The 15,900-nt window shown below is 41.5% G+C and overlaps 1 protein-coding gene across 1 annotated transcript in view; it reads left to right on the top strand.

Moving 5' to 3' along the window:
- The window catches only part of LRP1 (LDL receptor related protein 1), a 777,705-nt gene extending 767,446 nt beyond the window's left edge, over positions 1-10,259 (top strand). Inside the window, exons 88-89 of the mRNA XM_033939435.1 lie at positions 1,524-1,668; positions 7,562-10,259. Of these exons, the coding sequence (XP_033795326.1) occupies positions 1,524-1,668; positions 7,562-7,702 (286 nt within the window). The 3' untranslated portion in view covers positions 7,703-10,259. The remainder of the gene's footprint in view (positions 1-1,523; positions 1,669-7,561) is intronic.
- Positions 10,260-15,900: the final 5,641 nt, after the last annotated feature.

Here is a 15,900-nt window from a genome sequence, read left to right as displayed (position 1 = left end):
TGGGGGTTCTGGTTTATATTCGGGTCATCCCCCAGTGACCACTCAAAACTCTTCCGGACTTCCTGCAGGCCTGCCTTGCAGGAGGGATCCCTTCCGTCTCCTGCCCCGGCCGACACTAATAATTACAACCCTCCCTCGCTTACCTGTTCCCTGGTGGTCCAACGTGTATACCACCCTGAAATCCTTTGTAAAAGTAGTAGCCAGCGGCACACCCGGGCCGGCATGCAGGAATGAGCTTTTCGTGCTGCCTGCCGGCCCTGCACTGCTCCTTGATAGGCTGCCAAGAGAACCACGAATCCCACAAGAAATTGCGGCAGCCTATCAAGGCGCAGTGCAGGGCTGGCCGGCAGCACGAGAAGCTCGCTCTTGCATGCCGGCTCATCTTATCTTCTGTCTCTATTCTTCCATCTGTTACCTTCCCCCTCTTGGCACTCTGTTTCTATACTCTTTTCCCCTTCCTGGCATACATTACCCCACCCCCAGTCCTCAGTTCACAACACACTTCTTCCAGCAGCACCACTTTTTGGCCTTGGATGGTCCAAACCACCACATGTCTGTCCTTGATCAGTGATGTGTGCAAAAGGATATACGTACATCTTCACAAAAATTTTGTGTGCATCCTAAAACAGCAGGTATAAATGTATGTTGTTATTTGGGGGGGAATGATTTTAAAAGAAAAAGCATGTTCTCACATTCCCTTTGAAAGTGAAAATAACATATACATATACTAGCTACAGCCTACAGCAGTGTATCTCAAACTGTGTGCCGTGGCACACTAGTGTAATGTAATGTAATGTAATTTATTTCTTATATACTGCTACATCCATTAGGTTCTAAGCGGTTTACAGAAAATATACATTAAGATTAGAAATAAGAAAGGTACTTGAAAAATTCCCTTACTGTCCCGAAGGCTCACAATCTAACTAAAGTACCTGGAGGGTAATAGAGAAGTGAAAAGTAGAGTTAGAGGAAAAATAAAATAAACATTTTAACAAGACAGCATTGATCTAAATACTTTGGAAGGTAGAAGAGAGGAGAGAAAGGAATAGAAGCAGAAGGGGGAGCCGTTGAACAGTAGAATTCTGGAGAAATTTAAATGATAGAAATAGAACAAAACAAAGACAAAAGGCAAAACAATAGATAAGATTAATAGTGTGCCTCCTGCATAGAGAAATCGCTGATTCCAAGCGTTTACAGAGAAAATCGCCGATTCCCAGCACTTTCTTCACCACGTTTTGCCTCTCCTTCAGGAAAAGGCCAGATATCTCCCACCATGTTATTCGCAGTTTCACCATATTCACGATGGTTTTTAATTAAAAAAAACAGCGAATAACGTATGAAAAAGTTATTTGCGTTTTTTTCTATATTTGCGTTTCTGTTAATCCCCTATCACAGCAACTACAAAGGGAGAAGTGTACAAGTCTCTCAGTCTTCAAGCCAGAACACATTTCATGTTGTTGCCAGTAACATTGGGTCTGTGCCAGGAATGTATGAGTGCCACTGTCCTGTTTGTCCTGTTGCAGTGCCAAAGGATTCCAGCACCAGCGGATGACGAACGGAGCCATGAACGTGGAAATAGGAAACCCCACATATAAGATGTATGAAGGAGAGCCGGATGATGATGTTGGTGAGCTGCTCGATGCAAATTTTGCCCTGGATCCAGATAAGGTAATGAAAACAACAACAAAATAAATATCTCAAGTTTGGGGAGGATAAGCAATAGCACCATCTCCAAGAAGGTGATATTTCTGCAGAGCAGTGTTTTCAGTCGAAGCACACTTTTGAGAGAGTTCTGGTAATCTGTCATGTCACCGTGTTATGTTCCTGTCTGCAGATAAAAATTCTAGCACTCTGCCTAGCAAAGAGTCACTGCCTGGGTGCTAGCGCCAGCCCTCCATTCTTTTTCCTTCCCAGCCGCTTGAGTGCCTGCCTGCATAGTTGTTGAAATGTTCGCCGACGTGAGCGACATCTTCCACCTGCTGTTCACGTAGGCCTCAGATCCCTTCTGCGACCAGGAAGTGATGTCAGATGGGAGCCAAGACCTGCGCATGCAGCAGGTGGAAGATGCTACTCATGCCGGCAAGCATTTAAAGAGGTATGCGGGTGAGGGGGGTGGAGTGGAAGAGAGGCACCAGCACCCCCTTACCATGCCACTGGGTGTGGTGGAGGATTATTAAGAAAAAGGGATGGGTCTTTGAAAGAGATGAGAGAGACTGGATATAGAGCCAGAGGGAGGGGTAATAAGAGACTGGTTAAGAGCCAGAAGGAAAGAATGAATGATAGGAAAGCAGCTGGTGAAGGGGTGAGGCAGAGAAAAGCAGAGATGCAGAAAAATAGAGAAACAAGATGAAAAGGAAAGATCGCTGTCAGACAGATGAAGAGAAGCAAGGATAAGTGGAAGGAAGGCCAAATAGATGGTATGGTGAAAGAAACTATTGATGCCAAAAGAGCATCTTTCAAAAAATGGAAAAAGGATCTAAATGAAAGAAAAAGAATGTAGCATAAGCATTGGCAAGTTAGATGCAAAACATTGATAAGGAGGGCAAAAAAAGAGAATCTGAAAAGAAGCTTATACTTGAACCTTTTTCAGGTACATTAGAAGTAGAAAGCCTGTGTGAGAGTTAGTTGGACCATTAGAACATCAAGAAGTAAAAAGGGGCATTCATGGATGACAAAGCCATAGCAGAGACACTAAATTAAATTAATTCTTGACTTTGGTCTTTACTAAGGAAGATGCCAGAAACGGTATTTCAAGGTGAGAACATGGAGGAACTGAAACATACCCTTATATTTTTCTTGGCCACTAATACCTTATAGTCCATCTCATGCTCTTAGATCCTCTTCTCAGAATCAACTGACTTTATGGAACATCTTCCCTGTCTCCCTCCAATTAGAATCATCCTTCAACAAATTCAAGGCCTAGCTAAAAACATATCTGGAATGATTCTTGAAGATAAGTCTTCAGAGCATTACTGGTGCAAGGAAAGATTGGAAGCTGAACGACAAGCACTTTCATGTCTGTCTGCCTCCTTTATTATGATTGTTAACTTTCTTGTCCTTTCCCTTAATATAGATTTTAGATTTTATTAAATAAGCCACTTAGAAGGTCTTACCCATGAGTGGGGTATCAAACAGTAAAGAAACTTGATTGAACCTGGAAGGTGTAATAGACCAAATCAACAATCTAAGCAAATCACCTGGACTGGATGGTCTACACCACAGAGTACCAAAAGAACTTGGGAATGAAATTTCAAATCTACTATTAGTAATCTGTAACCTACAATTAAAATCACTCATGGTACCTGAAGACTGAAAAATGACTAACATAATGCCAATTTTTAAAAAGGGTTCCAGGGGTGATCTGGAGTGAAATGGGGTGGTGGCCGTGTTAGTCCATGTTTCAAGGTAATATCCAAGGGGACCACTGAAATGTTCTCAGCCCAACTAACAAAGTTGGGGCAGTCTCCATCAAGGACTATACACTTACCCCCCTCTTTTGCAAAGGTGCGCTATGATTTTTAGCGCGCGCTAAACGCTAACGTGCATTTTCTAATCTAATCTAATTTAGTCTTCAATTTATATACTGAATCATTTCCCGAGGAACTCGATTCGGTTTACAGTTAATTAAAAAATAACATCTAGTAGATAGAATGGAGAGAGTACTATTAGTTAGGATTATATACCGGTAGATACAGTGGTACCTTGGATTACGAGCATAATCCGTTCCAGGAGCATGCTTGTAATCCAAAATGCTCGTTTATCAAAGCGAGTTTCCCCATAGGAAATAATGGAAACTCGCTTTGATGCGTTCCCCCCCACGAGAACCGGCATTGCTCCCCCCGAAGGCCCCCTCTGTGATCCGGCACCCCCCCTTCCCCCCGACGCTTCTTACCCTCATCTGGGCACCAGCACCGGCATAAACTGTGCTTGGTGCCGGTGCCCGAAGATTGGCCTCCTCTTCTGCTAGGCCTTGAGCGTTAAACCGCCTGCCACGCTAGCCGCTAACGCCTGCATTGAGCAGGCGTTAGTTTTTTAGCCAGCCGCGGGGGTTAGCGCGTGATGAAATGTCCGACGCGCTAACCCCGCAAGCGCGGCTTGATGAAAGGAGCCCCAAGTTTTTAAATCTTTCCGAAATTGCTGTAACTGACCTGACAGTCTTAAAGAGTCTGGTAATTTGTTCCAAATTTCCACCAATTTAAATGACAAAGTTTTGCTGAGTTTCCCAGCACATTTAAGTCCTCTAGAAGATGGAAATGATAGTTTGTAAATTGTTGTAATCTGATAGCATTCCAGCATAGAGGGATTGAAGGATCAAATATTCCATTAAAGAATTTAAAAACGACACATGCACGCTTAAACTGTATCCTATAACAAAGTGGGAGCCAGTGAAGCTTTCTCAACAACGGGGACACCTGATCGTACTTTCTCTTTCCAAAGATAAGTTTGGCCTCTGTATTAGCTGCAGTCGATCTAGGCTGCCTTGTTTAATATAGAGAATTACAATAGTCCAGCTGAGCAAGCACAGCAGACTGTACCAATAATGTGTAGTGTTCCTGATAGAATAATGACCTAACTTTCCTCAACATACGCAAACTGAAAAAACAGTTCTTTGCCAAGGAATTTATCTGATCGTTAAAAGTAAGGGAGGAGTCCAATATAATGCCCAAAACTCTGGAGGAGAAATCAAGTTTTAATGAGATACCTGACTTCAGTAGAACAATCTTACGAAGCCACATAACCTGAATACTCAGATGCACCACTCCACGTTCAAACTTTATCACCACGTTAAGCTTGATGTGCAAAATCTTCCCTGGATCAATATTTATCAATCGTTTAATTTTTATCTTTTTTTATTATCTTTTTATCATTTAAAAAAAAATGCAAAATATTTGTTAGTTATTATTAAATGGACTTATCTTGAGTCTGTGGTCAGTGTAGGGACTTCTTGTGCCGACATGTTTCGCGTGAAAAACGCTTTTTCAAGTGCTTTTATCGTGTAATATGATTGTATTATATGTTGCACTTATTTATAGCTTCAAAATGAATAAAGATATTTTTTTTTTAAAAAAAAGAAATAAGCAAATGTTGACAACTATCAGTATATATAAGGAAAACATTAAAGCATTTCAGTGATAGTTTCACAGGAAGAGGGCGAAATGGGTGGGTAAGTGGGCATGTGTTTATGCTTATTGTGGACTCAGTTACTGCCTATTCCGACAAGCGGGTCTTGGCGATTTGCAATTCTAACACAATTACATAGACAAGAACTCTATTTAAAAATAGCACAGAATATCAGCATTCATGTTAAGAATAAAACACCATTCAGGTAAATCTGCATTCGAGTCATTCTGACAGATCACGCCCACGCCATCCTTCACTGAAAGGCAGATGGAAAGAGCGGGCTTTTAGAATTTTCTTACATTAAAAAAAAGGATTGTTCTAAGCGAATGTATGAGGGGAAATAGCTCCACAACTCTGGGGCTAAATAATAGAAAGCACAACATCTAGCATACTCATAGTCACCAACTTTAGCCAGATAGAACTAGTCAGTGAGCATCAGATGATCATAGTACTCTAGCCAGTGGGTAAGGTGGTTGACCCAGGTGACATGCTTTACAAGTTATATGGAGAGATTTTGTAAAAATGCGATAGTGAATCGGTGGATAAAGATGAATCAGTTAATGTCAAGTCTGTCTGTTCAAGTTAGATTGTAAGCTCTTCCGAGCAGGGACCATCTATAAATGTTGACATGTACAGCACTGTGTACGCCTTTCAGCGCAATATAAGTGATAAGTAATAGTAATATTCAGATGGCTTTTGACAAAACTCCCTCATGAGAGACTCCTGAGGAATTAAAAAGCTGTGGCATACGAGGCAATTTTATGTTGAGGACTGGAAAGTAAGGAAGATGATATTTCTCTTGTATTTCACTGTGATACACAGTCTCTTGATGATGTAAACTGCATCGATCTGGAAGGTATTGAGGTCTAGAAATGTATTTTAATGTAATGTAATGGAAGGGAACTGGTTAAAAGATTAAAAAAACAGAGAGTAGGTTTAAATGGACAATTCTCTGAATGGAGGAAGGTAAATAGTGGAGTATCTCGGTGATCTGTATTAGGAGGGACCAATGCTTTTAAACATATTTTAAAATGATTTGTGACTGAGAATGACAAGTGAGGTAATCAGATTTGCGAATGACACTATGGGCTCCTTTTACAAAGGTGTGCTAGCGGTTTTAGCTTGCGCTAAAATGCCGTGCGCGCTAGCCGCTACCGACTCCTTTTAAGCAGGCGGTAGTTTTTCAGCTTGCGCGCGCTAATCTTGTGCGTGTGCTAAAAACGCTAGCGCACCTTCGTAAAAGCCCTAAGAGGGAGATCAGTGCAGGCTACCATTATTTTACTGTTAAACCCAATTATTAGTAATTAAGTTTTATTGCATAAAATGGGACTTACGCTGAAAATGCACGTTAGTGGTAAAATAATACATCTAACTACTCCCCTTAACTATTCAAAGTGGTTACATCGGGCAGCGAGAGAATTTAAAACTAACACACCAGAAGCCTGCACAGAGAGAAATAGTTGAGATGGTTCTAAATTTTAGAATGAAAAATATGGGCCATTATGCTCAGCTTTCCAGCTGTGTCCCAGGTGTTGTTCAAAACATGTTTCTCTCTATTATACATGTTTGTATATTATTTATGACAGTTTACTTGTGCTTACTCTACTCCCTTTATCCCTGGTTAGTTTACGAGCTTTATCACTAGATCCATCTTTCCTGAACAGTTTGGACATTTTTGTATTCCGTCTGAAGTACAATGTTGGTCCTACTTTAAGGAGACAAACCGGTCAGGTTTTATGGATAACGTAACGAATTTACTATGTATGCAAATCCTCTCTCATACATATTCAATAGTAACATAGTAAATGACAGCAGATAAAGATCCAAATGGTCCGTCCAGTCTGCCCAGCAATCACACTCATTATTAATTCATGATTAAATTGTCTTTCTGTGGCATTTCTGGGATATAGACCACAGGAGTCTGCCCAGCACTGTCCTTGGGTTTCAGCTACTGGAGACGCCGTTGAATCCTACTCCAGCCTATCCAAACCATCTTGCCATTTGTGGGACACAGACCGTAAAAGTCTGTTCCACACTTCTGGAGTTTACACAGAAGCCTTCTCTAGCCCATCCTCAACCAATCTGCCCAATACAGGACACAAGTCTGCCCAGTACTGGCCTTAGTTCTTCACAGCGGAAGTCGCCATCTAAGCACCACTCAACACATCAAACACACTTGCAACCATTTAAGTTGTGGGTTTTTATACCATTCATTTTCCAATTTGAGATCCTCTGTGTTCATCTTGTGCCTTTTTGAATTCTGTTACCTTTTTTTTATCTCGTGAAAAGTTGACTAGTTTGTGGCTCTTGGATAGATGGCATTGTCCACCCCAGTTCTAAAGTTTGATACAAAGGTGTATTGCTTCCTCTTTCCAGCTGACCTCTTTAACCTCTTTTTTTTTGTTGTTTTACCTTTCTCTTGTTTCATTTTCGTCTTTAGCCTACAAATTTTACAAATCCAGTTTATGCAACATTATACATGGGAGCCCACAACAGCCGAAATTCGTTAGCCAGCACGGATGAGAAGAGAGAACTACTTTCAAGAGGTGGCGAGGATGACCTCGGAGATCCTCTAGCATAGAGCAAGTTCCTGCATTGCATTTGTGAGAATGGGGAAAATGGAAAAAAAAAGACATAAAGAACACTGTATAAAGTGTACAAATGAAGGACTACTTTTATATGTGATCACAGTATTATATTTTCTTTAATGTTTTTCTCTTTTTTGTTTTTTTTGGAATTTATATTGTTCCCCATTGCCACTGCCTTCCTTGTGATGCTGGAATTTGTACAGATGGCAAAAATGGTATCACAAAACTGAGGGAGGGGAGGGGGTCACATTTTAAAACATTAGAGGGGAGGTCAGAAGTTGAGAGATGAAGAAAAAGAAGGAAAAAGGCTGAAAGGGCTGGATGCTAAAATCAAGACTGTTATATCTTATTTTTTCTTAACACTTCAGAGGGTAAGTTTTTAAGGACCAGAACAAAGAGGATCCCTTATTTCATTTAAGACATTTTAAACCTCTCTAGAGCAATTGTTTCCTTTATTCTTGCACACTTAAAAAATTTTAAATTGAAAAATGTATCTTCTGTTTTTAAGAAGTATTGTATATTTTTTTAATTATTATTATGTTACGGTTAATCGTGTGGCACCCACTGGCTTGGACAGAGTCATTTGGCCATTCTCAGCGTTTAAGAGCAAAAGGGTGTAAGTGCTGTCAAAGAAATTTGATCTTCATAGGCTTGGTGGGATGCTGCTAGCTTCAGCTAAGTAAATGCACAAGGCCTTCATGGTTTCTGTCTTCTTGAAGAGAAGTTTAGGAAGTTAGCTGTGTTGCTCCCCTGCACCCTTCTTCCTGATCTCCACTTCCAACGATTGTCTTGTCCTGCACTTGGGGGATGACAGCCAAGAATTGGAGTTTGTCTTTTTCAGGGAGGTAAGGAAGGATAAGGGGTCAGAACGAGGCCTGATCTTAAGAGGTTTGTTTGGCAGCCAATGTAGCAACCCTTTTCATAGCTGAAATGGAGGTCAACAGCCAACTAAAGTGCATTTTCAACATAAGGATCAAGAAAATGAAATAAACATTTAGGATTTTGTCATTTTATTATGTAAAGAGCAAACTGGTAAGTTCATCAAAAGTGTCACTCTGTAGTGGTCATGTTTATAAAAATGATACCTTCTAGCTCCCTATGTGATGCTGTGTGATAAGACTTTCACGGTACAGTTTACTAATAATAATTGTTTTATACACTTGAGTCTTCTCAAACTAAGTTGGGAACATATTCTTTTCTAAGCAGACCTTATCAAACAATTACCAGTAGTATGTATGAAATGTCAGGAGAGAGCATATACAGTATATAGTTTAATATTCAATTTTTACTACGAAGAAACTGTAGAAATGAGCTAGAGGTCAAAGGTAGAAAGGGGCCATTTCAGACTGTAATGGTTGCAGGGCAAGAGGGCACATTCCAATTTGGGCATTTTTGAGCAGGTTCTCATCTTAAAACTAGATTGTTGGAATTTTGTAGCTTAGGATGAACAACTGATTTTTGGGGTCATTTTCTGACGTGTTTTATTTACCCACATCAAAACCCTGCACATTCCCCTCCCCTGCCACAGATCTCAGGATTCCAACCGCAAGACATAAACAAGAACTCTCCCCCAAATCGGTCCTTTTATCGGGACTCACACGTATCTGCCCGTTTGCAGTTACCGGCCACATATGCACAGATAGCTACGTCTCGTTCTTAGCAGGTGGTCTCTCATTGAAGAGACACTTTAAAGAAAGGGTGTTCCTTCCTTATTTCTCCCCCACCCCATAACCATGTCCCTACATCTTAAAACACTTGCCCCCCTCTTTTACTAAGGTGCGCTATGCTTTTTAGTGCGCGGTAAATATTAGCACACGCTAAATGCTAACACTTTCATGTTATCCCATGGACGAGTTAGCAGTTGGCGTGCGTGCTGACTTAGCGTGTGCTAAAACGCACCTTTGTAAAAGAAGGCCTTGGTTTTAGATACTTCTGAAATTTCAACTTTTTAAGATGTTTTCATGTTTTAACATACAATGATATTAAATACATTCTGAAGAAAGGTTTTATTTTATTTTTTTGTTTTATTTCATTCAAGTAAGCAACTCATGGATTACTTTTATGATTATTTTCCTTAGAGCGTTTTGCTGCTAAAGACAGCTCGGTCCGAAGCATTATCAACCTCAGCTTGCTATAATTTCTGCTGAGATGCTGCTTTTTTTTATTATTGTTTTATGTCTTTTGGGGGGGGAGGAAAAGAGGGGAGTTTTATCAGCCATATTTAATGCATGCATTTGAAAATGCAAAGAACAAAAAGCTTGTGCTTACCCAAACACTAAACTTCTTCAGTTCAACATGTGCTTCTCTATTTTTATCAGACAGGAGTACAATCATTTTTTTTGTCTCAGTTTCCTCTTACATGCATTTTTTTTTTTTTTAAAGAAAACAGAAGAACAAAAAAGAGAGATTTTATAGTGTAAATGCATGTGGCTCAATCCTTTTGGGGAGGGAGGGAAATAAAAATGTTTTAATAATTTTTGCTGGATTACTTTACAACTTAAATAACACAGAATATTGTTATAAATAAAAATGGAAAAAATTGTACCTAAATGCTTTTGTGTGTGTGTTTGTGACTCTGCTCTGTACGGTCACAATTATGCTGCTAGTGGTTAGACTACTATTGGTTTAACTGTGGCAGCTGATTTTCAGTCTCGCATCTTCCTTGTTGCTTGAGAGTCCAGCATTGGCATCACCTTGAATATCCGCGCCCTGGGAAGGAAGAAATGTCATTTTTGAAAGGATCATGGGACCTTTGACTTTTTTACAAAGCCACGCTAGCAGCTTTTAGCGCACGCACCGGATTAGCGTGTGCTATAGCGCTCACTAGCTGAAAATCCAACGCCTGCTCAAAAGGAGGCGGTAGCGGCAATTTAGCACGCGCTATTCCGCGCGTTAAGGCCCTAGCGCGGCTTTGTAAAAGGAGCCCTAAGCTACACTACGAAATGGGCTTTAGCACATCCTAAAGCAGGACCTCCTCTCACATTTTTTTTTTCTTTATTAGAATTTTAATACAGAAAGAAAATAATAATAACAACACGTCGTTAACAAAAGATTTCTGAAGAGAACTCTCTCTTTTCAAGCTGCTAAATTGAATGGTTGATTAGGTAAAATGATGTGCTCCTTTTATCAAGGTGCGCTACGGGGGTTAGCGCATCGGTCATTTCATCACGCGCTGACCCCCGCGTCAAGCCAAAAACCTAACGCCTCATCAATGGAGGTGTTAGCGACTAGCGCGGCAGGTGGTTGAACGCGCGGTATTCCGCGCGTTAACCGCCTACCGCACCTTGATAAAAGGAGCCCCATATTAGGATCTTCTTCTCTTGATTTTAGAAAATTATTGAAGACCCAACTATTTGAAAAATTTGTATCCTAACTGGAAATTTTATGCTTTTATGTAAGGTATCGCCTTTTAAATTGCATTTTTACTGTACAATCGGATCTTATTTGTTGTAAACCGCTTAGAACCATTCTTTAAAATTGTACTTTTCTTTTAATTCTCCACTGTAGGATCAGTTCCTATTTATTGTACATTGCTTAGAATTGTATTTTCCTTTTAAATTGTACTCTTCACTGTATATCTAGTTATTATTTGTTTTAACCACCTTAGAACCATTTTTTTGGTTAGGCGGTATATAAAAATAAAATGATTATTATTATACTGCAAGGCCGTAAAGTTCTATGCGGTTTACAATAGTTAAAAAGAATACAATCAAGTAAATATAAAAGAAACTATTACTTTTCCCCATTTAAAGCAAACAACTTAATTCTTTCTTAGACCACAGTCAAAAGAAGGAGAGTATGAATAACTGAGGAGCAACAAATAAAGTCAAAATACAAAGGAAAAGGCTGAACAGCAATTTATGGTCCTTTCTTTTCTTCGCATGACTATCTTAGGATCTTTACTAAACTTTCCCAGTTGCCATTTTCTTCATATCCAGGAACGCTCAGAGTCAAGTACACCGGGGAATCCCTCTGGGTGAACCTGGCCAGAGGCAGGGAAAAATGCCTGTATCTTGGTGTAGTATATAGACCTCCAAGACAACTGGAAGACAAAGACTCCGAATTAATTGAAGACATAGAGAATATCACTCTACGGGGAGACGCTGTTCTGCTAGGGGACTTCAACATGCCTGACACAGATTGGAACTCATACTCAGCAACAACCAGCGGCAGCAGGAGACTGTTAACATCCATAAAGGGAGCACAACTCAAACAAATGGTATTGGAACCCACTAGGGCCCAGGCGATCCTTGGAACGAGCTCCCGGTGCAGGTGATCGAGGCAAACAGCGTGCAAGAATTTAAGAGCAAATGGGATGCCCATGTGGGATCCCTTAGAGGGTTAAGCCAAAGGAACCTGTCACCAGGAGTGGGATCCCTAGGATAGTAGACTTGGGGTGGGTCAGTAGAGTGGGCAGACCTGATGGGCTATGGCCCTTATCTGCCGTCATCTTCTATGTTCTGGCATAAAGGCATATTTTGCACCAAGAAGCTTCATTAAAGCCTATTTTAGTGCATCCTCAAAAAGAGGGGCTTTTTTAAAAAAAATTTCAGGTCATGCACTAATTATTATTAGGATTTATTTACTGCCATTTGTAGGAATTCACTCAAGGCAGTGTACAGCCAAGAATAAGTCAAACATAGACAACAGACAATTACAGCTGTAAATACAGGCTGTCCCAAAAGTCACTACATACTTTGAATAAATTCTTAAAAATTACACAAGAAACAGTTTATTCAAATTCTTAACATCAACAAAAGAGTTGTTGCAGTTTTACTTGCTAGGCTTGCCATCACGTCCCAATGCCGCAAAAACTAGTTGTATACCTCCACATGAACGCCTCCATTTTCGGTAACTTTCAGCCACCTTCGGACGCAAGCCTCTCCGATGTTTTGCAGCATCTCTTCCCTGACCTCGCTGCAGGCCGTGCTTATTCTTTCCTCAAGCGGTGACATCCTGGTGTGTTCTTTTCCTGTCCCTGCCCCACTCCTGCAAGCTCCATCATCATCTGCACAAATCTCAAACACTTTAAAATCATAAGCGTTTGAGGCTTGTGCTGTTAAGGCAGAGCTTACAGGAGTGGGGCAGGGACAAAACTCGCAGGGACAGGGAAATTGAGTTCCTACGGGGACAGAAAAATTTGACCCAGTGTCATTTTCTAGCATCCAACTGAAAATAATGTATGCAGGAGCCGATACCAGAGATGCCAAGTGCTCCTATATTAACCCTGTGTTAACCAGTTAGCATACAGTAATGTAAATGTGCTAGCTAGATAGCATTTCCATGCCCACTCTCTGCCCACGATATCTCTCCTTCAAAAAAAAAACCTACAAAAGAATATGTATTGTGAGATTAGCACACGCAAACAGGAATTCTATTACAGGACACTTCAGCACTCTTGTGGTAAGTCTTTCTTCAAAGTGCTAAGCCCATGTTAGGCCTTAGCGGAAATTAGTAAAAGAGCCCCATAGTTTTCTGACCGAGCTCTTCCCTTTGTTGACAAAAACCAGGTGAGTTCCGGTACAGAAGCCAGAATTCCCTACTCCCTCTCTATTTCTCTTTCTGCAGCATCACTCAGTTGTTTCAAGACATCTTCACTCAAGTTCCATCCTTTCATTTGTCCAATCAAAGATCTTAGATTGGCATCAGTTGTTTCTCGAAGCTTGTCCTATGAGAAATGTCTTCTTTCCTCCAATTTCTTACGAGTTCTTTGTGTACTATCTGTGATCAAATGCAAGGTTTATAACACAGTAATAGCAGTACATTATCTCCTTTTTATCTTCAAGAGACTAAGGCAGGGGTAGGGAACTCCGGTCCTCGAGAGCCGTATTCCAGTCTGGTTTTCAAGATTTCCCCAGTGAATATGCATGAGATCTATTTGCATGCACTGCCTTCAATGCATATTCATTGGGGAAATCCTGGAAACCCAACTGGAATACGGCTCTCGAAGACCGGCGTTCCCTACCCCTGGACTAAGGGCTCCATTTACGAAGGCGCGTTAGCGGCTTTAGCGCGTGTGACTTTTCATCACGTGCTAATCCCCATGCTAGCTGAAAAACTACCGCCTGCTCAAGAGGAAGCAGTAGCGGCTAGCGTGACCGGCGGTTTAGCGCACGGTATTACGCACGTTAAAGCGCTAATGCGCCTTCATAAAAGGAGCCCTAACAGTTGTTAATCCTGTTTAATTTTTTCATCAGTTTCTGTGGTTTATGTCCTGCTGTATTGGGTCCACGAACAAGAAACCAAAACCAAACTGCAGAAAAATGTACAAGGTGCAGGAATTTATTCAATAAAAGTCATAAAAATATATATAACATAAATAAACCAATTGTATCCAATCAGGGACGCCGGCAGAGGAAATCAGAGCATGGGAAGGCCGCGAAGCAGCGTCTTTAGTGTGATGCGGCCGCTGCTGGAGCAAGTAGGTTTGACGGTCGTCTCGCGGTGGGAGGGTCCGTGGGATCGGCTGCACGGTGGCAATAGTGCCATGGGGGAGAGGGTTCTACTGCACAGGGGGATGGCTGGCAGGCAGGTTGGAGTCGGAGGGTGCGGGAGGGACAAAGTATGGAAGGCAGTGAGGGGGGGGAGCAGGGAAGAGAAGCTGCTGGACAGGGGGAGCAGGGAAGGGGCAGGGGGAGTATGGAAGAGGTGCTGCTGGACAGGGGGAGCAGGGAAGAGGGGCAGGGGGAGTATGGAAGAGGTGCTGCTGGACAGGGGGGCAGGGAAGAGGGAGCAGGGGAGCAGGAAAGAGGTGCTGCTTGACAGGGGGTCAGGGAAGAGGGAGCAGGGGAGCAGGAAAGAGGTGCTGCTGGACCAGGGGAGCAGGGAAGAGAGACAGGGGGAGCACGGAAGATGTGCTGCACAGGGAAGTGGGTTGGGGGAGGGAAATCCTGCTGCTGCTGCACAGGAAAATGGAGGGGGAGGGTATGCTTCTGCTGCTATTGCACAGGGAAGTGGAGTGGGGAGGGAAATGCTGCTGGTGAGAAAAGGGGGCTGGGGCTGAAAGGGAAAAGATGGGAGAAGGGGGCTGGGGGGTAAAAATGGGTTTGGAGCTGGAGCTGGGGCTGAAAATAGGGGACATGTGAGGAAAGAAGGCTTTACTAACACCCATTAATGTAACGGGCTGAAACACTAGCAGCAAAATAATACAATAAATTTAGTATTCTGGGAATATATACATGTACATTAACACTTGCCTCTCATTCAGCCCTACCTCCCCATTCCAGCTCTGTGATGTTCAGTAGCACTGTAACAGAAATCCAGTGGTTACAAAGCATGCAAATGTCACTGAGGACCTACATAGAAATTCTATATGACTTACCAAGGAAAACAGTTTGGAATTGATTCAAAAGAGCATAAGGTACCATTCACTTTAATGCAGTCAAATACTTTAATCTCAATATGGAATCTATATAATATATCAATATAGTATCTTTTGGATCTTCAGACCACCACTCATGTAGCCTAACATCATGTGGTTTAATTCCTCATCGATCCCAATACCAACCTGAACAGTTTTTTCTTTTTTATATATGTATTACTTTAAGTAGGTATTTAATATAGTTTTCTCATTTTAACTTATTATTTTCATTAGTAAATGAATATTTTTCAAAGCAAGTAATTGTGACGATTTTACTTAGCTCCACAATTACTTGCTTTGAAAAATATTCAGTTACTAATGAAAATAATAAGTTCAAATAAGAAAACTATATTAAATACTTACTTAAAGTAATCTTGGTTTGCTCTGGGGTGGGGGGGGGGGATCAGAAGGGGGCCACGGAGAGACAGGCAAGCATGGCACAACAGAGAGACACAGACAGACAGGGGGCCAGAGAGACAGTCAGACAAAGAGAGAGAGACAAATAAAAAAAAAAAGAGGCAAAAGAGAGAAAGACAAAGAAAACAAAACCAGACAGACAGACAGCGGCCAAGGAGAGAGAGAGAAAGAAATAAAAGACAGGGGGCCAGGGAGACACAGACAGACAGCAGCAAAAGAGAGAGAGACAAAGAAAAAGAATAAACAGACAGATAGCGGCCAAGGAGAAAAAGAGAGATAGGGAGCCAAGGAGAGACACAGACAGAAAGAAAGACAGACAGACAGGGGGCCAGGGAGAGACAGAAACAGAATGGCAGACGGGGGGGCCACAGAGACAGACAGACAGTGGCAAAAGAGAGAGACAAAGAAAAAAGA

The sequence above is a fragment of the Geotrypetes seraphini genome, chromosome 3 (assembly GCF_902459505.1).
Source record: "Geotrypetes seraphini chromosome 3, aGeoSer1.1, whole genome shotgun sequence".
In the NCBI taxonomy this organism is placed as follows: Eukaryota; Metazoa; Chordata; class Amphibia; order Gymnophiona; family Dermophiidae; genus Geotrypetes; species Geotrypetes seraphini.
This window is presented reverse-complemented; position numbering and strand designations above follow the sequence as displayed.